This window comes from Amblyraja radiata, chromosome 16 (genome assembly GCF_010909765.2).
Source record: "Amblyraja radiata isolate CabotCenter1 chromosome 16, sAmbRad1.1.pri, whole genome shotgun sequence".
Classification (NCBI taxonomy): Eukaryota; Metazoa; Chordata; class Chondrichthyes; order Rajiformes; family Rajidae; genus Amblyraja; species Amblyraja radiata.
The window spans coordinates 27,522,364-27,544,634 of NC_045971.1; the positions used below are offsets into that span (position 1 = coordinate 27,522,364).

Here is a 22,271-nt window from a genome sequence, read left to right on the forward strand (position 1 = left end):
GTTACTCCAGCATTTCGTGTCTATCTTCCGTATGCTCTGTGATGGTCATCTCGGAGTCAAATGGCAACTGGTCTGTAGACACGAGGAACTGCAGATGCAGAAATCACGAGCAAAACACAGAGCGTTGGACGAGCCTGACCCTTTGAGCTCCTCCATCACTTTGTGTTGTAGTCAGGTCTGGACATTGCTTGGCTCAGTCTCGGGCGCCGGCTAACTAGGAAGGTCGAGTCAAAGTCCAGCACTAACACTCAAGAAATAACGTTTGCGGCCTGATGTTCCCAATATTTAATTGAAATCATTAATAAAGTAAATAAATAGATACCGGTCTAATCAGTATCTACGGGATTGGACAGGCTAGATGCAGGAAGAATGTTCCCGATGTTGGGGGAGTCCAGAACCAGGGTCCCAGTTTTACAGTCTACCGTGGGAACTCTTTAACTCAGTAAAGTAAAGTAAAGTAGCCTTTATTGTCATATCAGCGGGCAGGCAGCAGTTGATTGTTGCTCCCTTCAGTTTCCCAGGGGGTCGGGACGGGACTGGAGTTGGGAGGGAAAGGTGGGGGAGTCGAGGGAGAGGAGGGGGAGACAGATGGGGGTGTCTTCATTTACTGACGGCGGGTGTCTGTCACTGAAACAGGCAGGTGAGATTTCCAATCCACCTTGTGTGTGCCTCTCTCTCCCTCCCTCCCTCCCTCTTACACAGGCTGAGAGACTCTGCTTCTGTGAGTGTACGTCTCTTTCTCCCCCTCTCCCACACACAGTAAGACCGAGGTACTGTGCTCAGCCCATCTGTGTCTCCCACATACACAGTAAAACATGTCTCCAAATGAGCCAATTCAACCAAGGGAGGATATTTATAGTGTGTGAAAAAAAGTGACATCATTTGTGCCACGTGATGATTTAACAACACTTTCAAGATTTAACGGGAAAGCTCGGGAGACGGACAAGTCACTCGCACAAATAACAGAAATGCCGAGTACCGTGGGAACTCTTTATCTACCCCCCGTTATATCGTGTGATATTGTGCTAGACCACGACCACTTCACTCTGGTTACATCTTGCGTCAAGTCGCCCCGTGAAAAAGCGCTTTAAGGCAGCAACTCAACCGCTGAGCCACTGTGCCACCCCTGTTCATTGGGACTGTTCCTTTTGAGACTTCATGGTCCACTCTTTCATTTCCCTTCACATACTATTTTCCCTTGGATTGGTAGGCAATGCAATGCTCTCTTCCAAACAAATACAGAGTTGCAGCTCTAATTTTATTTACCAAAGAAAATGAATTTGATGTTGCTAATGAAATTATCACCAATAAATATGTGGTAATCCCTTTTTCCATGGAATTGTAGCTCCAGAGTTTTCAAATCTATTGAAAACATAGAGTGCCCTCCATAATGTTTGGGACAAAGGCCGATCATTTATTTATTTGCCTCTGCACTTCACAATTTGAGATTTGTAATAGAAAAAGAATCACATGTGGTTAAAGTGCACATTGTCAGATTTTAATAAGGGCCATTTTTATAAATTTTGGTTCCGCCATGTAGAGATTACTGTAGTGCTTATAGTCGTCGTTCCCCCCATGGAACACAGCAATGTCATGTAAATTAAAGTAGTCATTTTTAGCATTTAGTTGCATATCGTTTGTAAGCAATGACTGCTTGAAGTCTGCGATGCATGGACATCACCAGTTGCTGATGTCTTCTCTGGTGATGCTCTCTGCCAGGCATGTATTGCAGCCATTTTTAGCTTATGCTTGTTTTGGGGGCTAGTCCCCTTCAGTTTTCTCTTCAGCATATAAAGGCATGTTCAGATCAGGCGATTGACATGGCCACAAATTAATTGACCATTTTTTTTTGCATTGAAAAACTCCTTTGTTGCTTTAGCAGTATGTTTGGGATCATTGTTTTGCTGTAGAATGAACCACCGGCCAACGATATTTTTTGTTTGAATTTGAGCAGATTTGTTTGAATTTGAGCAGATTTGTTTGAACTTGAGCAGATAGGATGTGTCTATACACTTCAGAATTCATTATGTTGCTACCATGAGCAGTTGTATCATCAATGAAGATAAATGGGCCAGTACCTTCAGCAGCTATACATTCCCAGGCCTCAACACCCCCACCACCGTGTTTCACAGATGTGGTATGCTTTGGATCTTGGGCAGTTCCTTCTCTCCTCCATACTTTGCTCTTGCCATCACTGTGATATGTTAAGCTTCGTCTCATCTGTCCATAAGACCTTTTTCCCGAACTCTGGTTGCTCTTTTATGTACTTCTTGGCAAACTGTAACCTGGCCATCTTTTTTTCTGCTAACCAGTGGTTTGCATCTTGCCGTGTAGCCTCTGTATTTCTGTTCATGAAGTCTTCTGCAGCCAGTGGTCATTGACAAATCCACACCTGACTGCTGAAGAGTGTTTCTGATCTGTCGGACAGGTGTTTGGGGATTTTACTTTATTATAAAAGAGGATTCTTCTGTCATCAGCTGTGGAGGTCTTCCTGGACCTGCCAGTCCCTTTGCGATTAGTAAGCTCACCAGTACACCAAGCAAGTAAGCTCACTGTACTTGCTTGGTGTATGTCCAGTATCTGCTGGAGCAGTTTACACTCTAGTGACAGTTCATCATTTTCTGTACAATACTGAGATAATTTGTTCATAACCAATTCCACGATCTTCTATCTTACCTAATATTACATTGATAATTTTAGTGCTTAATCGTTTCAACTAAATCACCATGTAAAACATGATCCGACTACATTCAGATGGCATGATATCTGACCTTCACTTTATCGCAATTCCGCCCACTTGAACATTAAGACTTCACTGGTTTGCCTCGTTCCACACCCATCATTTGCAAGACCACATGCAGGTTCTCTGGACTGTCATAGTTGCTTTGATCTTCAACGATTTCTTCTGGCTTTCTTTGTCCCAGAGATAAACTGTATTTTTTGATCACCTCCAAGTCCTTTCTTCTTCATCTGACACTTGCTACTTTAATCTCCTCAATGACATGACCACACACATGTTCTCCATTTTGGTGAACAAACTTCTTTCATCTGCTATTTTGATCATTATATTCCTTTGCTGTAGAACTGAGTACTTTCTTTGACATTTTCCTTGTTTCCTTCAAAAATACCTTTCAAAGCATTTGGTAATTGGTACAGTTACTGTTTCTGTCTGACTGTTCCTCATGGCTAATAATTTGCCTGTTATCCTTGAACTTAAATGCTCCTAGACATTTTTGTCCATCAACATTGTTGTAGGTTTATATTTAATCTGGATTAAAGTCCATACTATCAAACCTTTTTCCTGATACCATGTTAGTCAGGTAGATTTTTCTTCTTGGGATTAGTCTCTTTGGTATTGTAAAGGTAGATCATTTTCGGTTAACCATAATTTTTATCAGTTAAAAGACTTGGTCAGAGAAAGGGATTTCTTCTTGACTCAATGTGGTATATTTGGACATTATTAAAGTTCAGCTGCATAACCCTACATTTTATGTATTCAATTACTTGTGCAATTCAGTCCTAAAATGATTCCCTCATCCATGGTTCACTTTGAGGTAATCCCTACTTCATGGTGCTCGATTGAGTTAGTAAAATAAAACTTAATAGCAATTTAAAATGTTACTAATTGAAAATAAGTGAATAGTACTTTAAAGTTTAACTACTTGCATCCATCTTCAGTAAAAGGGACATCAGGAAAGCTGAATACCAATGGCTGGAAAAGATGAACAGTTAGCATTTTTTTGAATGATATTAATATATTTAAGGAATAAGTGCATCAAGGCCTGACAGAATACATTAAGGACACAGAAAGTGAACATTCCTGGGGCCCTGAAAATAAGAATCTGCAGCTGCCTTGTGTGTTGGATCTATGCTGGAAAAGAGTATCCATTTTTAAAGTGGAAGGCTGAATTGATCCAACCAGTTAACGTAATACCTTGAATAGATTTAAGTTTAGAGATACAGCATGGAAACAGGCCCTTCCACCCACCAAGTCCACTTCGACCAGCGGTCGCCGCACACTAACACTATTGTACACACACTAGGGCCTGAACATCGGGCCGCCCGGGGCGGCGACTGCGGGTGCTAGGAAGGCCTCGACCACGAGTGAAAATCTGGGAAGAACGGAGGGGAGGCTGGCTGGACTATGGTGCCTTCCTCACCTTGGTGCCACTGTGTTATGTTGTGTCGTGGACTTTCAGTGTTTGTGCTTTTTTTTAAATTCTATTTTATTTTTAATATGTTTTATTATTTATTATTATTATTTATTTATTTTTATTTTTATGATACTGCCTGTAACGGAAATTCATTTCGTTGTCTCTAACTGAGACAATGACAATAAATTTGAATACAATACAATACAATACAATTTTACATTTATATCAAGCCAATTAACCTACAAACCTGTTTGGCTTTGAAGTGTGGGAGGAAACCAAGGATCCTTGAGAAAACGCAGGCAGGTCACAGGGAGAACGTACAAACTCCCTACAGACAAGCACCCGTTGTCAGGATCGAACCAGGGTCTTTGGCGCTGTATATTTTAAAAAAATGTAATGAATGACTTTAAGGGTGAAATTATCTCATGTAAAGAGAAAATAACCATCATGGATTTCAATCCTGTGAACAGCAATGAGGAGGTGAGCTGCCTGGCAATTAAAGAAATGCACTGAATATTGTGCCATGGCTTATTTGGGGTGCTACATGGAAGATCTTTCACCAATTATTAGTTGGTATGAATTTAGGGAAATTATAACAGAGTGGATTAAAGTGAAGAGTAAAGCTAAGAGTGTTGAAGGCATTTATCCCCATGGGTGATATTTTAATGTCATCCATGGCCCAGTTCTGTAAATCTTTGTCAGTATTTTAAGACATTAGTTACATAAGAAAGGAGCTTTAGAATACTTTTCATAGGCTTGTTTCCACATTAAAGATTAAAGGCTAATACCACACTCTCCAGCCCCGGTTGCTTTCCCTGGAACCGCCACCCGCTTCCCCTACCAGCCCAGTCACCTGCTCGTTTCCCCTCCTCTATACACACACCTTGCATCACCAAGTCCAATATTTCCCTTTTATCTCCCCTCTCTCCTCACCCCGTCCTCTTCCATCCATATCCCTCTCCCAAGCAAGCTTTACATTTCACTCCTTTCTTCATCTGACGACCTTTGTCATCTTCCACCTTTGTCACATACTTCACCCATCTGCCATTCACTCCTTCCGTACCCTCCCCAATCACTGTATGCACCAATTACTTTCCAGGCTTTGCTCCACCCCATTTTGGAAATTTAATATAGAATAGACTCATTACAAGGGTGCCACTAGGTCCGAGTTAATAAACAGGAGGAATGACTTGGAAAATGGGATTCTTTCTCACAGGGATAAATCATATGCAAATGTGTCAGAATGGAGAGAATATTAAAAAAGTGGGTCAAGTTAATAGAACTAGATGGACCATCGATAACTGTAAATTTAAAGGACTTAGCTTGCTTTTCTGCTGGGTCGTTTGGCTGAGGGGGAGTCTGTATTAAGGATTACATTGGATAGGTAACTAAGACAAAATAAATAAAAATAAACATAAGTGCTTTGCTTTCAAAGAGAATAAAGCATATATGGACTGGTAGAGACAATGTTCTGGTTTCTGTATTCAATTTTATTCTGCTATTTTATTTAGAAATGCGACAGTACTTTATTCAATATATAGCTTATCGTGCTATTTAACTGAAGTTTGGAGGTGGGTAGATTTTAAAACTCCTCCAAATATATTACATTATTTCAATAATTGCCTCGGATCCCAGCACAGATTAACTGTAGCTGCGGGATAAATTAGGATATTGTGGGGTTATACTGTGGAAGATTCTAATTAAACTGCACATTGCCCTCTTCTGGTTTTGACACTTGAATGTTTATATTTCAAAATGTTCATGCTACTTTGGGGGGGAAATGTGTTAATTATTTAAAAACAACTTAATGAAAAATTGGAATGAATAGGAAAGAGAAAATAGGAATAAGAAGGTAAGCACAGATTAAAACATATATGTTTGTATATATTCAGGAATGTTTGAATAATGTTACAGCAATAAAATTAATCCAGTTACTTGCACAATAGTGCAATTATCAGCTTGTGCAGTGTCTTAGCTCATCTAAGAAGCCTTCTTCTGACAATAGCAGTGCAAAGATCAATATGGAATTTTGAGGATCAGAATGAAAGAGTGAAGAGTTGCATGTCATGTTTTCCGTTCATCCATGTATCAAATTGTAATTTCAAGGAGCAAATCCATATCTCCATGATTGAAACATAATTATACCACAATTATAGTTATTCTTCAATCATCAGTCCTTCTACTTTCTCCCTCGTGAATTCAGCTTGTAATTTATTACAAATTATTAATACCAGGTACAGTTTCTTCCCTATATTATTGACCGTACTTTATAGCCTCTAGTTTTGATTGCTTCTAAGTGTAAGCAATCCTGATTTCCCTGTCCCAAAGACTTCAATCTGGTAGTCTCTCAGCTATCTCTTTTCTATGGAAAACTGGGCCAATTTCATGTAAACACGATGTTGCACAAAAATATTTTAAAAATGTTTGAATGAGTTCTCCTGGTCTGTTGTAATTGGCACTTTAAATTGTGCCTACACTTTGGTTTTTGCAGTTGCTTTTTCCAATTTGGTAACGCACTGGTATTTTTCGTAAACTATCTTTTCCCTTGCATTGTTGGGCATTTCTTGCCCTGTTTGTGCTATAGTCTGCAGTTCACACATTGATTTTATCACCAACCTCATAAGCCATAGAAGCTAAGTGGAAACGATTTGTCCTCTATCCTGCGGGACTGTGAAATAAATTATTATAGTGATGTGTCCATGTTCTGAATCCCTAGCTATATCTTGGTGCTTACCTGATGGTGTTTTGAAAGTACTGATGACTCGTCAGTGACGAGCTTCCATTTTAATTTCATGATGCAGTCCAAATCTGATTTTAAAGTGCATAATAACATGCAGAGATGAATTTGATTTTCAAGTAGTAGATGTGTTGATAATTCAATATATATTTTATGTTGATAATTCAATATATATTTTAAAACATTCCCGGACTATTGGCACAATGAATGTCTCAGTATTCCACTTAACATCCAACAACCAACAAAATGTTCAAGGGTGGCTTCTATAAATAATAGAACCACATTTGTGTGTTAAGGCAGAAGCAGAATAATTTTTAATTAGTTTCAGTAAAGGTAATCGGAATTTTGTTATGTAATACTTGCCCATCAACTGTTTATAAATGATCCAATCTTTTATTGTTTCAGTATGCTCTGGAGCGCTTGAAGGTCATGTGTGAGGATGCTCTTTGCAGCAATTTGTCAGTGGAAAATGCAGCGGAAATTTTAATACTGGCAGATCTACACAGTGCAGATCAACTCAAAACTCAAGCAGTAGACTTCATAAACTAGTGAGTACTGAAGGTCAATGCATGACAGAACTTTAACCAGATTGCATGTCGGTTGCCAATGAGCCAGTACGTTGTCCTTGCTTTTCTGCATATTGGCATACTGTTCCTGAAACTAAATGGAATGAATCTAAAAATCAACTGGTACCAAACTGCCCAGTATCTGCAAGTCGTCTTTTCACTGTCATGAAACCTGGCATTTCAGCTAGGTGTATTATTCTCAAATCAGGTTTCATTATGCGGAGAGCTTTACCATGCACAAGAACATTTGTGTATGATAAAGCTAGCTGCATAACCACCTGCCCCTTGCCAGCCTGTCTATATTTTCCAGCTTTCTGCCCCCTACCCCATCAGTCTGAAGAAAGGTCCTGACCCGAAACATCGTCTGTCCATTTCCTCCACAGATGCTATCCTAACCCACTGAGTTCCTCCGGTACTTTCTTTTTTGCTCAAGAATACTTTATGCTGACATTGAATCCCTAAATTTGTCATTAGAGGGTGGAAAGCTGCAGCAACTAAAAATTATTAACACATTTCTGGGTTTACAAAGCGTGTGAAAAATGTTAGTGGTAATATTAGTGTTAAACAAGTGTTAATATTCCTTTTTGATCATAGTACCTCACTTTGCATCTCTGAATGTAGAACCTACTTTGATCATAAAGACTGAATTTGGAGTAAACTAAATAACATATTAGTAAATACTAACTATACAACCTTTACATGCAACAGCTTATTTGCTCCTCTGAAAAGCATGCAAGTTAAATGGATGCTCAAGAAGCGGGTAATGAACAATGTGTCTACTGTTAGCTTTGATCAAATATGATACAATGTTTGCATGTTACCTTTATTAACTGGTCGCAGTTGTAATTCACTATTGGTAATTCCACTAAAGTTTCAGTTCCAGAGCACCGAAGCTGGTAAAGTCTGGAGAGATTTTTTGAATATACCACTATTATTTAACTGGTTGATGAAAAAGTTTTAATTATAGAAAACCATCCACATAGATGCTCTTTCAATTCAGTGGTCTTATTGAGAATAACTGCAGTTTTCTATCGATAGCCACTCAAATCAGGAAATTATTTGTTTTTTGCTCCTGTGATGAATTTTATTAAAATTCATATTTACATTATTCTTGCTAACAAAATATGAATATTCTGTATGGCAAATTGATAGAGATACTTTTGTATGGATTCACAATGTTTATTCATATTATAAATCTGCCTTGGACATAGTGAAACTTTGGTAGGTTTGACAGGAGCATTTTCAGACAACACTTGACACCAGGTCATGTAACGAGATATTAGGGCTGGTGTCTAGATGCTTTGTTAAAATAGGTTTCAAACAACTTTTTAATGGAGACAGTTTTAGAGGCAAAATGTGTGCAGGTAAAGAGGTTAGAAAAGGAGGAGTGTGGAGTTCTCGGAAGGTTTAAGGATCTGTATAAATTGAAGAGGTCAAAGCACTAGAACATTAATGGCTAACAATTTTTAAATTAAGGGATCACTTACACCATGGAGGTGATTGATGTGAATTAAGATGCAAGTGGAATTTTGTATGCGCACTTTGAAACCTTTTTGTGAGTGGAATTGAATTCAAAATAAAAAGAGGGACATTTAAATAATTCAGAAAGGCTGAGGCAGAGGCAGTGAGGGGCAGTTGAAATGAGCTTAACAATACCATTGACATGTAGATAAAGGCTCTTATGGAACCAGTATAACCTCTGGTTGCTGGAGATGGAATGGAAGGAGTGTCACGTTAAGCAGTATTTGTGGTAGGGACAGTGGCTCTAGCCTTTGCAATATTTATTTCCAAACAACTTTTGGCTCGACTATTGTTGGATGTTGAACAAACGTGACAATTTAGAGATTGTGGAACTGTCCAGAGGCAATGGTGAATTGGAGGTGCCCATGGCCATTATTGGTGTGGAAACTGATGCTGCGTTGGTAATTTTGCCATGTATCAACATTGTTGATAACAAATAGAAAAGTAGGTTCTTGGGTTAATTTTGGGAACAGCCTTGCACGTAGTACAAGGGATTCGATTCGCTGGGCAATTTACCACTTGGATGAAGAATTTCTAATTGCAGTAACTTTTTATTTTGGCGTGGCTGGAGAGTGTGGTTGGATAAAACTGAGTATATCCAAATGTTTTTTGCTGTACTTCCAAATATTTAACTATTTTATAATCCAGTAAGTTGCTGGGATCAATCTTTTGAAAAATATGCATTGATTTTTGCTTTTAAACAATATTTTTGACACATTAGTTTATTTTGCATTTACTTGTGTTGTGCATTGGCCCTTTACTGCTGAATGTCTTGAAATGATTCCCAATACTGCAACCACATCTTAATCTGCAGTATGCCCTTTGTATTCAGTTTTTTTTGTAATAAATTTTATCAAGGGCCTTTTTCAAAAAAGGCAAAGTTTTCTATATTAAATGCCTTTTGCAATTAAGGATGATTTGAGCAACAACATGGTGTTCATATTGATAGAGGTGTGTGTGTGTATATGTCTGTATGTGGAATGTCCAGCAGCCGATTTCTACATTAGTAGGAAACATCTATTTATATACCAAATGCTCCTCGACTTATGGTGCTTTGACTTACGATGTTTTGACTTTACGATGGTGAAAAAGAGATACACATTCAGTAGAAACCGTGAAAATTCAGTGAATTTTTATCTTTTCCCGGGCATTTTAAGTAAACGCCCGGAGACCAAGGATCTTGGCAGATTTAAACGATTAAGTAGTCCTGAGCCAGATCGGGCGTGGGAAATGTTAGATGAGGAACGTGCTTGTGGGGGAAGTTGAGATGGAAGTGAGCCAGTATGAGAGTCTCAGCATCCAGAACAACTTGTGCAGACGGCAGAGCTCTGGCGCAGACTATATCTAACACGGATGTACACCGTCGCTGCTATTAAATATATAAACTTGTGGGGACTGCTTTCGCTGGACACCTGTGCTTTAAAAAGAAAAAAAACTGCTTCAAATAGATATCCAAAGACAGGAACCTCTCTTAAGCCTTAAGTCGGCTGCCACTGGACATTGCGGAGACTGCAGGTTAGGTGTATTAAATGCATTTTTAACATGATATCTTCGATTTACAATGGGTTTATCGGAACGGAACCCCATCGTAAATTGAGGAGCACCTGTAGTACCCCCTCGTATCTTATCATTTTACATGCACTTGTTATAATTCTTCCAATTCCTTGAATAATCATCCCAACACTGCCTGTAATTAAGCTAATGAATTGTATACACATTATCCAGTCATTAATTAATACCATGAAAAATTATTATTGCTAACTTTTGGAAAATCTTTTTAAATTGTTGGTGAGAAATAGCATGAAGTTATGTCGATAGCTCGTCTTTTGTCACTCTGAGAGCCCCTGTATTCGCATATATTTGTTGATACAGCAAATCGGGAATAGAAAAAGGTACTGTCCCAGTTTAATAAATGTTGATGATTATTGCAACTGTCCAAGGCAGATGAAGTGAATGCATTTAATGTAATGGGGTGGGGGGAAAACACCTTTTTGGATAAGCATATTAATACATTTATTCCTCTCATAGTGCTGGACAGAGTAAGAGGAGCCAATGCTTCCCGATGTGGTACTCAAAACTGATTAAATGGAATTTGGAACATTAGTCTCTGGCTTATTTACAGGGCCGGGTTCAGTCAGTAACTGCAGCAGCTTTGACTGGGCACCTTCATATTGGTTACAGGCAGTGTTGCCCCAATTAGGCATACTGCAAGTTATTAGTTGTATCAGAGAAACTTGCAGCATCTCTAACTTTAAAAAAAAAAAAAAAAAGTTTATCCACAATTAAATGTGGATAAACATATTTAAAATACTGAGCACATTTCTCTTTCATGTAGTGTTTTTGACACACTAAAATGTTTGAGAGAAAAATTACATAGTTTGCATGAAAGAATTGACCTGCAATCTTTCTTTCAAGCTGATTTTCTAGCTAAAGAATACTAATATCAACCTGTTCTAGTTGTGCTCCTCCCATTGTTGAGATGATATCACATACAGTCTGAAATGTTATTTTGGTCACTCTGACTTATTTGCCAGTTTATCATTTAGTGCATTGTATAATTAAGGTTCTTTATACATTTAAGAATTTATTGCCATGTATTAGTGCCTGTATTAACAAATAATTCTAATTAGATGGTTGGCGTATTTTTGTTTTAAATAAAATTACATTATCTGCAATGCACATGTGGAAAATGTAACGGTTGTGGTCTGATAAAATGGCGCTGCATGGAAATAATACATTGATCCATTTTTAATGCTAGAAACCCGGTTGCAGAATGGACATTTATATTAAGGCAATACAACATCAATCTACTTATAGAACACAACTTGGTTGGGTCTTATAGTAAAAATGTTCTAAGAGAAACTTGACATTTGAGTAATGGAGAAAAATAAAACCTTTTTTTAATAATGTCCATCAAAAATTATGGGGCAGATCTGCAAGATCAAATTGCTTTCATTTTTGGAAATGTTTTTTATAGGGGGGGAAAAAACTCTTAAACTGTTTGGAAAGGAACTTATTGTATGCAAATGTTCCCTTCTGTAGATTAATTATCAAACTCCTGCTTCCTCGAATGGTGGTGATGATAAATTTGATCTAAAGTTCTTAGTCAGGCTATTTAAATTTCCCTCTTTTCCCCAATTCCTCAAAAATAAAAATGCCCTTGTTTCAATGAAATAGGCAACCACATCTACCTTTATTGATTGACCTGTGCTCAATCACGGTCATTTCTAAAGAAGCTTTTCCAAGTATAGGAAAAGACTATGCAGGCATCCAATACCTGACTTCACTTTCAAAACCTCCTAATCAAGGCGGTTGAGATTACAAATGAACAATGGTTGCAGGTATTTTAACCAAAATGTGTGAGAAACTGACTTCTTAAACTGTTTGCAGCGTGCTGCATTGATCCAGATTTAGAATATCAATAATGTTGTTCCGGATCAAGTCTTTAATCCATGATCTGTCTACACTCCACGGCAACAATATTTTAGGTTTTCAAGTGAATTTCCATTTTTTTTTAAAAACTACAAAATGTATTGTGGTAGAAGATTTAATACAACAACTTTTGCTTTATCAGATTGGTATTTTGAGAGGTCACCCCATTGGACAGTAATCATTTGTTGCAAATCCAAAACTAATCAGGATACACTAAATGGAAAAAAACAAATTAAATTTTATTAAAATTAAAATCAAGTTTTATTGAATACAAAAAAGTAAAAGATTTAAAATGTTGAGCTCCTTCATCTTTAAATCCCTGCCACCAGCCTGCCCAGGGTAGAGGGTTTATATATATATTAAGTTCCTAATCTTTTTGCTGTCTCTATCCTTCTATTTCAGGTACCCTTCCTAATCATATCCTGTGATTCCTCATACAATTGTGTGGGTAATTAAAATAATTGGCTTTAATTTAATTCTTTCTTTCTATGAAATTACAATTTGAGATTTGTAATAGAAAAAATCACCTGTGGTTAAAGTGCACATTGTCAGATTTTAGTAAAGGCAATTTTTATACATTTTGGTTCCACCATTTAGAAATCACAGCTGTGTTTATACATAGCCCCCCCATTTCAGGGCACCATAATGTTTGGGACACATGGCTTCACAGGTGTTTGTAATTGCTCAGACATTTTTAATTGCCTCTTTAATGCAGGTATAAGAGAGCTCTCAGCACCTAGTTTTCCTCCAGTCTTTCCATCACCTTTGGAAACGTTTATTGCTGTTTATCAACATGATGCCAGTGAAAGTCAAATATGCCATTGTGAGACTGAGTAGCCAGAATAAAACTGTTAGACACATCAGCCAAACGTTAGGCTTACCGAATTAATCTGTTTGGAACACCATTAAGAAGAAAGGGCACTGGTGAGCTTACTGATGGTAATGGAACTGGCAGGCCAACGAAGACCTCCATAACTGATGACAAAATAATTCTATCTATAATTAAGAAAAATCCCCAAACCCCTGTCTAACAGATCAGAAACACTCTTCGGGAGTCAGGTGCGGATTTGTCAATGACCACTGTTTGCAGAAGACTTTATGAACATAATACAAAGGCTACACTGCAAGATGCAAACCACTGGTAGCTGCAAAAATAGGATGGCCAGGTTACAGTTTGCCAAGAAGCACTTAAAAGAGCAACCACAGTTCTGGAAAAAAGGTCTTGTGGACAGATGAGATCAGCGTGATGGCAAGAGCAAAGTATGGAGGAGAGAAGGAACTGCCCAAGATCCAAAGCATACCATCTCATCTGTGAAACATAATAAATTCTGAAGGGTATAGACACATCCTATCTTCTCAAGTTCAAACAGATGCCTCAAAACATTGGACACCAAACATACTGCTAACGCAACAAAGGAGTTTTTCAAAGCTAAAAAATGGTCAATTCATGAGTGGCCAAGTCAATCGCCTGATGTGAACCATTTGAGCATGCCTTTTATATGCTGAAGAGAAAACTAAAGGGGACTAGCCCCCAAAACAAGCATAAGCTAAAGATGGCTGCAATACAAGCCTGGCAGAGAATCACCAGAGAAGACACCCAGCAACTGGTGATGTCCATGAATCACAGACTTCAAGTAATCATTGCATGCAAAGGATATGCAGCAAAATACTAAACATGACTACTTTCATTTACATGACATTGTTGTTTCCCAAACATCCAGGATTGTGGAACTGGTTATGCTTCTGGTGGTTTTATGGGTTGTTGTGCAGGTGAGCTGAGGATAATTGTTGCAGATGGTATCCATCCTGCCTGAATCTCTTCCACACACTGTCAGTCCTTGTATTTTTAAATGAAATCTGATATTTTTTCTAACTATATATGTACGATGCCTTAAGTTGTCCTCTTTTCAAATACTTGATGGTCATGATAGATAATTAACAAGTGACTGTTTTAAAAACACCTGTATCCACCTATCACTTGCCATTTTTTGGCCTGCCCCCACCTCTCTTCCAGTTCCCCCCCCAGCGCATTGTCTAAATTAGGGCCCCAACCCGAAACGTCACATGTCCATGTTCTCCAGCAGAGATGCAGCCTTGACCCTCTGAATTACTCCAGCACTGTGTGTTTTCTTGTCTTGACTTGTCTTGACGGACCTGAACGAATACGCCACAGTCGTCACAGGCTTCATAAGGAAATGTGTGGAGGACTACGTTCCAACAAAAACCTTCCAAGTGTTTCCTTACCAGATGCCTTGGATGAACCATGAGATCCGTATTCTTCTGAAGACCAGACCCCGGGCATTCAGGTCTGGCAACGCAGAGGTCTATAAGAAGTCCAGATACGACCTTGACAAGGCCACAAAAAGGCCAAAAGGGACCTGCTCTAAGCTGGAGGATGAGGCAGATGTTCGGCAACTGTGGCAGGGCTTGAAAGCCATCCCCTCCTCCAAGGCGAAATCAGGAGGCAGCTCAAATGACATCGAAGCATCACTCCGTGACGAGCTCTATGTGTTCTACGCACACTTTGATAGGGAGAACACTGATGTGCTTTCCCGAGCCCGCATTCGCCCTGATGGTATTACAATCACAGAGGCCAATGTCAAAAGATCTTTCAGGAGGGTGAACCCTCGGAAATCGCCTGGACCCGATGGTATTCCCGGTCGAGTTCTCAAAACCCGTGCAAAACCTGGCTGGATATTCTGCGGACATTTTCAACCTCTCCCTTCTGAAGTCTGAGGTTCCCACCTGTTTTAAGAGGGCATCAATAATACTGGTGCCCAGGAAGAGTAAGGTGACGTGCCTCAACGACTATTGACCAGTGGCATTAATGTCTGGTGATGAAGTGCTTTGAGAGGTTGATTATGATGCATATTAACTCCTACCTCGACAAGAACCTCTTCCACTACAGTTTGCTTACCGCCACAACAGGTCAACGGAGGATGCGATCTCACTGGCTCTCCACTCCGCATTGGATCACTTGGACAATAAAAACACTTACGTCAGGCTGTTGTTTATAGACTACAGCTCGACGTTCAGTACCATCATCCCTTCCAAGCTGGTTACCAAGCTCACGGAACTGGACCTTTGCAATTGGATCCTCGTCTTCCTCATCCACAGACCACAGTCTATCCAAATTGGCAGAAATACCTCATCCTCAGTAACAATCAGTACGGGAGCTCCTCAAGGCTGCTTGCTCAACCCCCTGCTTTACTCACTCTATACTCATGACTGTGTAGCCGGACATAGGGCAAACTCCATCAAGCTCGCTGACGACACCACTGTTGTTGGACGGATTACAGATGGTGATGAATCAGAGTATAGAAGGGAGATCGACCGATTGACCAGATGGTGCCAGCACAACAACCTGGCTCTCAACATCAGCAAAACCAAGAAACTGATTGTGGACTTTGGAAGGGGAAGGATGAGGACCCACAACCCTGTTTAGATCAATGGGACGATTGTGGAGAGGGTCAAAAACGTTAAATTCCTGGGCGTGCATATTTCTGAAGATCTGTCCTGGACCCAACACACTGATGCAGTTTATAAAGAAAGCACATCAGCGCCTCTACTTCCTGAGAAGATTACGGGGAGTCAGTATGTCAAGGAAGATTCTCTTGAACTTCCACAGGTGCAAAGTAGAGAGCATACTGACTGACTGCATCGTGGCCTGGTTTGGCAACTTGAACGTCCAGGAGCGAAAAAGACTGCAAAAGGTTGTGACCACTGCCCAGTCCATCACAGGCTCCGACCTCCCCAGCATCGAAGGGATCTATCGAAGTCACTGCCTCAAAAAGGCGCCCAACATCATCAGAGACCCACACCATCCTGGCCACACACTCATTGCACCGTTGCCATCGGGAAGAAGGTACAAGAGTCTGAAAACTGTAACGTACAGGTTCAAGAACAGCTCCTACAGCCATCACGACAACAAATAAGCTCTGAACTATAACAGACTATTATTATTATTGCACTGTATTTGTTTATTTATTGAATATCTATGAATGTGTGTATATATACACACACTGAATCTTTTTTTCCCCCCGTTATGTACTATGTTTACATATTCTGTTGTACTGCAGCAATTAAGAATTTAATTGTCCGATCTGGGGCACATGGTAATAAAACACTCTTGACTCTTGATTTCTTATGTTTGAGAAACTCCCAAGAAAGCACTCATCAAAAACAATAGTTTAACTGGTCATAAAGCTCATTTCTTCTGTGGGGCAGAGGAAATTAGATAAATAACTAGTTAAGTTACTGGTTTTGATTTTGAAAATGCTTTCTGGAAGAACTATGTTCAACCAACAGTGCAGCAAAACATTTAAAAAACTACCGCAATGAAAAGCTTAAATGGTTTGAGGATTAGTTTAGTTACACATGGAAGCAACTGAGTCAAGTTGACACCTTTAAACGAATTTGAATCAAGATGAATGTCAATCACCTTGTTATAGTTCTATGAATTTCCAGTATACCATTATTAGATATTCATGTCAATAGCTGTTTTCAGGATTATATCTTGTGGTAATTACGTTCATTTCCAAAATCGTTTGACTTTCAAAAGGAAATTGAATACGTTTTTGCAGGCAATGCATTTGTGCAAATGTGGGTTGTGTTCTTTTTACGAAAGTTGACAATAGACCAGAGAACAGCACAGGACAGGCCTTTTGGCTCACAATGTCCCTGCCAAACATGATGCCAGGTTAACCAAATTCCGCCTGCACGTGATCCATATCCCTCTTACTTCCTACATCATGTGCCCATCCAAAAGCTTCTTAAATGCCACTATCATATCTGCCTCCACTATCCTCCGTTGGCAGCTTGTTCCAGGTACCCACCACTCTGTGTTTATTTAAAAACAAATCAAAAAACCATCCCTTGCACATCACGTCAACTTTGCCCCTCTCACCTTATAGCTATGTCTTTTAATCTTTGACATTTCCACCCTGGGAAAAGAGGTTCTGACTGTCCACCCTATTTATGCATCTCATAATTTTATATGCTTACTAGATGACCCGTTGGGTCCCCGTTGTGATGCGAGTCAAGTACTTACGGAAGTGTTAGATCAAAATGGCGATCTCAAAATGGCGCTGGCCCCGCCAACCCTCCCCCAACTGCGCAGACATGACTGACGGGCCCTGCATGTGGGAGCACATTGCGCAGGCGCGACTGCCACCCGTTTGGTCCCCGCTGTGACATTGGTACACACGGAAGTGTTAGTCTTGTCCCGTTCACAGTGTAAAGTTAAAGTTTATTAGGTGAATTGCTTTGTAAAATAGAACAAACTTTGATACTGCACAATGCAGGCGAATGGTAAGTAAGGCGGGACCATTTTGCCCCCATAGCCCTCAACTGCGCAGGCGCGGCTGACGTGTTCCCGTTGTGACGCCAGAGATCCGTGTTGCGAGTCACAGCAACTCTCCCCCAACTGCGCAGGCGCGGCTTGCAAGTGGGAGCGCGGCTGCGACGTTTTTGAAGTTGAAAATGGCAATAACTTGTAAAAAATTCCACCACTCACTCAAAGCCCCCAACTGCGCAGGGGCTGCACATTTTGCCTTATTCACCCTCCCTCATTTTTTATTTAAAAAAAATGCAATTGCACATACTAGGGCTAGCAGGACTCGGTGTACTTGGATAACAACAATGTTGCGAGCAGGGCTACAATCCCATTGTGACGTCTTAGCTGCAAGCACAGAGAAGAAATTTTTCTCAAATTGGGGATTTGTATATCTAAAAATATCAATAACTTGTGAAATATAAATCAATCTGAACGAAATGACACAAAACAACTGTGATTAAGGTGGAGCAAAAATGTTAGCGCTATTGTGTACCGTTTTGGCGTAGTTCCAGGAGCACATACGGATAGATCGATAGATAGCTCTCTGACACTTCAGAGAAAATAATTTGAGTTTGGCCAACCTCTCCTTACAGCCAATACCTTCTAATGCAGGAAACATTCTGGTAAAAATATTCTGCACCCTTTCTGTCTTACATCCTTCCTGTAATATGGTGACTAGAACTGCACTCAATACTCCATTTAACACTTTACTGGGTTTTGTAAATATGTCAAGTCCTCCACTGCCTCATTGTTACTTTGCTTTTTTTTAAATTGCCCTTAGCACCTCTCCCTATATCTTCTGCTCTTGACTTTAAATCTTCAGTTCCTTAAGCAATCCTGATTTCAAAATCTTGTACACGTTTTATCAAATCTCCTTTCAATCTTTCTGGTTTCAAGGAGAATACCAACCAGCATCTCCAGTTTAAAGTTGTAACTAAAAGCAGTCACTCTTAGAATCATCTTCGTAGATTTTTCATGCAATGTTTATTGACCTTTGTGTCCTTTCTAAAGTAGGATACCTGAAATTGGACCCATGACTTAATGTAGCTTAACTGGTGTTTTACATAGGTTTAATATAACTTCACAGTTCTTTTCTGTTTGCTTCATTTATAAACCCATAATTTCTTACGTCATTAATTGTCCTCTAAATGCCCACACCTACACCGACCCCTGGTTCCAGTTTTAACAAATCAGAAAGGAATTTGCAATTTACAAAGTACTCTAGTTGAAGAATGTATTTTTAAGTGTTTGCCACAATTGCTTAAGCTTTTACTCGCATTCCTATTTCTTTCCCACCTAATTCCATGTAAACTGCAAGGTTATGAGAGACGTTCTGGGACTCTGTTTATTCGGTAGTAATCTATTATGTAATCTTTTAAGCGGGTTTATATGAAATGGAATAGGGGCCAAACAGCTGTTTGACCTCATGATTTCGGTGATAATTGCATTTAACCAAATGAGTGAAAGTGATGTTTAAGAAGGCACTGCAGATGTTGGAAAATCGAAGGTAGACAAAAATGCTGGAGAAACTCGGCGAGTGAGGCAGCATCTATGGAGCGAAGGAAATGGGCAACGTTTCGTGTCAAACCCCTTCTTCACATCTTTCTTCTTCAGACTTCTTCAGTGACATTGCCTATTTCTGTAATCCAGAAATACTACTTGATTATAATTATTTTATACCAATGTTTTTTTGGTAAGCTTTACCAAATTTTGGGTTTAACGAAGATGTGCTAAGTTGCAGTAAAATTGTGGATGATAGAAATGAATGTTGACCTATTATGAATGTGTAACAATTTATTTATTTCTGTTTCCCTTTTCTAGCCATGCATCTGACGTAATGGATACATCCGGTTGGAAGTCTATGGTCCTGTCCCATCCTCATCTGGTGGCTGAAGCCTACCGGTCACTAGCATCAGCACAATGCCCTTTCCTTGGTCCTCCCCGCAAGCGGCTTAAGCAGTCCTAAAGTGACATTTGAAAATGGAGCAAATCATTTTAACAGCACTGACCTGATCACCATGTTGCACAATGCAATGTATGAAGCTTTCTGACGTGCTTCCCGCCATGGGAAAGACCGTGCTTGGTGTGCTAATGACCTTTCTGCACTAAGCACTTTGGGGAGAAAAACAAAACACAAAACTTTTTGCTGCATTGTCTTGTGTCCCCTAGACTTGGCTGAACGGATTCCTGCTGTTTTTTTTTACACAGATACAGATTTGTAGATGTTGGCCCAGAAGCTTTCAGTATGGGGAGGGGATGGATAAGGAGGGGAGAGGAAAGGGTAGCCGTTTAACTTGCACTACTTTATCTACTTCATTTCTTGAACTTGAATCCAGCTTCTGTCGGCACAAGAGAATGGATGGGCCTTCTAGAGTCAAAAGGACAGCCTCAACGTGGAGCGGGTGAAGAGCACCCGGGCGGTGGATGCCATTGATGCCACTGGGCTTCTTGTGTCCTTTCAGTGAAAATGTAACTATCTTGGTATCCTTAGCCACTTCTGACCCAAAGTGTGTACATTTGCAACGTCAAAAGAGAACTGTCTAATTAGCACTTGCATTATCATTATAATAATTAAAAAAAAACATTTTTATGAGGAAAATAAAGCCACACAGATTTGGATCAAGTTTTTAAAGTGGGAAGAAACCGTTCAGTTTAGATTTTATCCTTGTGCTCGTAGCATTCGAAGCAAAACAGTGTTTAGATTTTAAAACAGAGCTCTGGCTGTGTAAATGTGTTTTCTCAAGAATACCAAGGTTACATGTGTAGAACGTGTGGAAAAATGTATTGGCATTTTTCTCAGATGGCTTAGCAAATGAAAAGAGTTAATGAACATGTTTTCTTGTTCAGTGGAAACAAAACAGTTCTACTTCAGTCTAAGAAGTTAATCTTCTGTCTCGACTGTTTCTATCCGGGAAGGAAATGGTTAATTTGCAACAACCTGACCCAAGGTTACATTGTCTCTTTTGATTCACTGCTATTCAGAAGTAGGGGAACAAAAACTAAATTTAATCCTCAGTCTTTCTTTAGAAGATATAAATAAAATACTATTTTGTATTGAAATGCCTTCTGTGTATTTCCTCTACAGAGGAAATAATTTTCCCCAGAAATAATATTGTGTAATATTGTATGGATTTTGACAGTAAGTTCAACTTTTATTTAGTGAATAAATTTTGTGCAGGTATCATTTCTAAAGAGTTATTTGCTTAAAATTTGTTTTGAATCTGTTTTCCAAACTTATTTATTAGAGCAAAGTGTGCTATTTTGATTTGGTTTGATAGAGCTTGTATTGTTATGCTTTGAGGACACCTCAAACTTATTTGAAAAGACTGATCTTTTAAGGTAGTATTAAAATGGTTCTTGTTTTGTCCTGTTATCAAGTTGATTTCCTAATTTTACAAATGTTTTTGAATATTGATACAACAAACAATCATTACATTCATTGGTTATGGAATTCAGGCATAGTTTCAGTGAAATCTGGTTAAGCTATCAACAATCAACGTATTATTTTTACCTGTTTCCCTTTTCTCTCAGTTATACCTGACAGTACTGCTCAGTTTATTTTGTCCCTTTCCAAAAAGAGTTTGAACAATTCTCTATTGCTCTTGCTCTTTTTTCCCCCTCCAAAGTAAGCAAATGGTTTATGCCTGAGTGGTGCAAAGTTTTTTTTTTTTAAGTACAGAAAAGACTGCAAACGTACAGTTGACTGCATTGTGGTACTTCATTATTTTGTTTTAAAGTTTAGCTGTACTTTGTATACCACAGCTGATGACAGCATAGCTTTACATTCCTGAAACTATAAACTGTGTGGTCTGCTTTCATTGCTCATGTGAACATAGAACAAAAAAAAATGAAATGATAGACTGATGTATTAAAGAATGCCACCTGTGTATTTTGTCCTTCTATCTACCACCTTATTCTCCATTCCATTATACCACACTGGTGCATTTCCATTATTGCTCATTTAAAATCTTCCGTTTATCTCAAATACTCAACAGCTTTTGTGTGCAGCACCAAGTGAAGGAGCTTGTGGAGTGTCCCATTCAGTATTCCTGGAAAACAATACTTCATTCAGGAAAATACTGGATTGAATTTGTCTCTTGCTATGAATTTTCTGGATACTTTAAAGTTATAGCCTCCTGAACATCCTTCCAGTGCCCACTTATAGCTTGTAAAGCAAGCCTAGACAGGCGGTCACATAGTTTGGGCTGCAATGGTACTTTTTTTTTTGTTGCTTCATTTCGCTCTTAGTGATTTTTGTTCTGGATCTCCCATATATTATTGATATTCTTGCATCTGTCATAATTCTGCAGCTTTTGTTTTTGACACTTTTCATCTTTTAAAATTAAATTCTGCAGGGAGCAACTGAATTGTTAAAAAGATGCATGACATTTTAACGTGTTAACAAATATGTGTAATGCTGTGAAAAAAAAATGTTGCAATTATAATTTACTGCACTCGTGTTATGGGTATCAAACGGCACAGGATGGAGGTTGATGTGGGCATTTGCATATCCAGTAGGCCTAAGA

At 39.1% G+C, this 22,271-nt stretch overlaps 1 protein-coding gene across 3 annotated transcripts in view; it reads left to right on the forward strand.

Moving 5' to 3' along the window:
• LOC116982075 (speckle type BTB/POZ protein) overlaps nt 1-21,647 on the forward strand; it is a 107,548-nt gene extending 85,901 nt beyond the window's left edge. For all 3 annotated transcript variants that reach the window (XM_033035368.1, XM_033035370.1, XM_033035369.1), the window contains exons 9-10: nt 7,297-7,439; nt 19,567-21,647. In XM_033035368.1, coding sequence (XP_032891259.1) covers nt 7,297-7,439; nt 19,567-19,711 — 288 coding nt within the window. In that variant the 3' untranslated portion in view covers nt 19,712-21,647. The remainder of the gene's footprint in view (nt 1-7,296; nt 7,440-19,566) is intronic.
• The last annotated feature ends 624 nt before the right edge of the window (nt 21,648-22,271 follow it).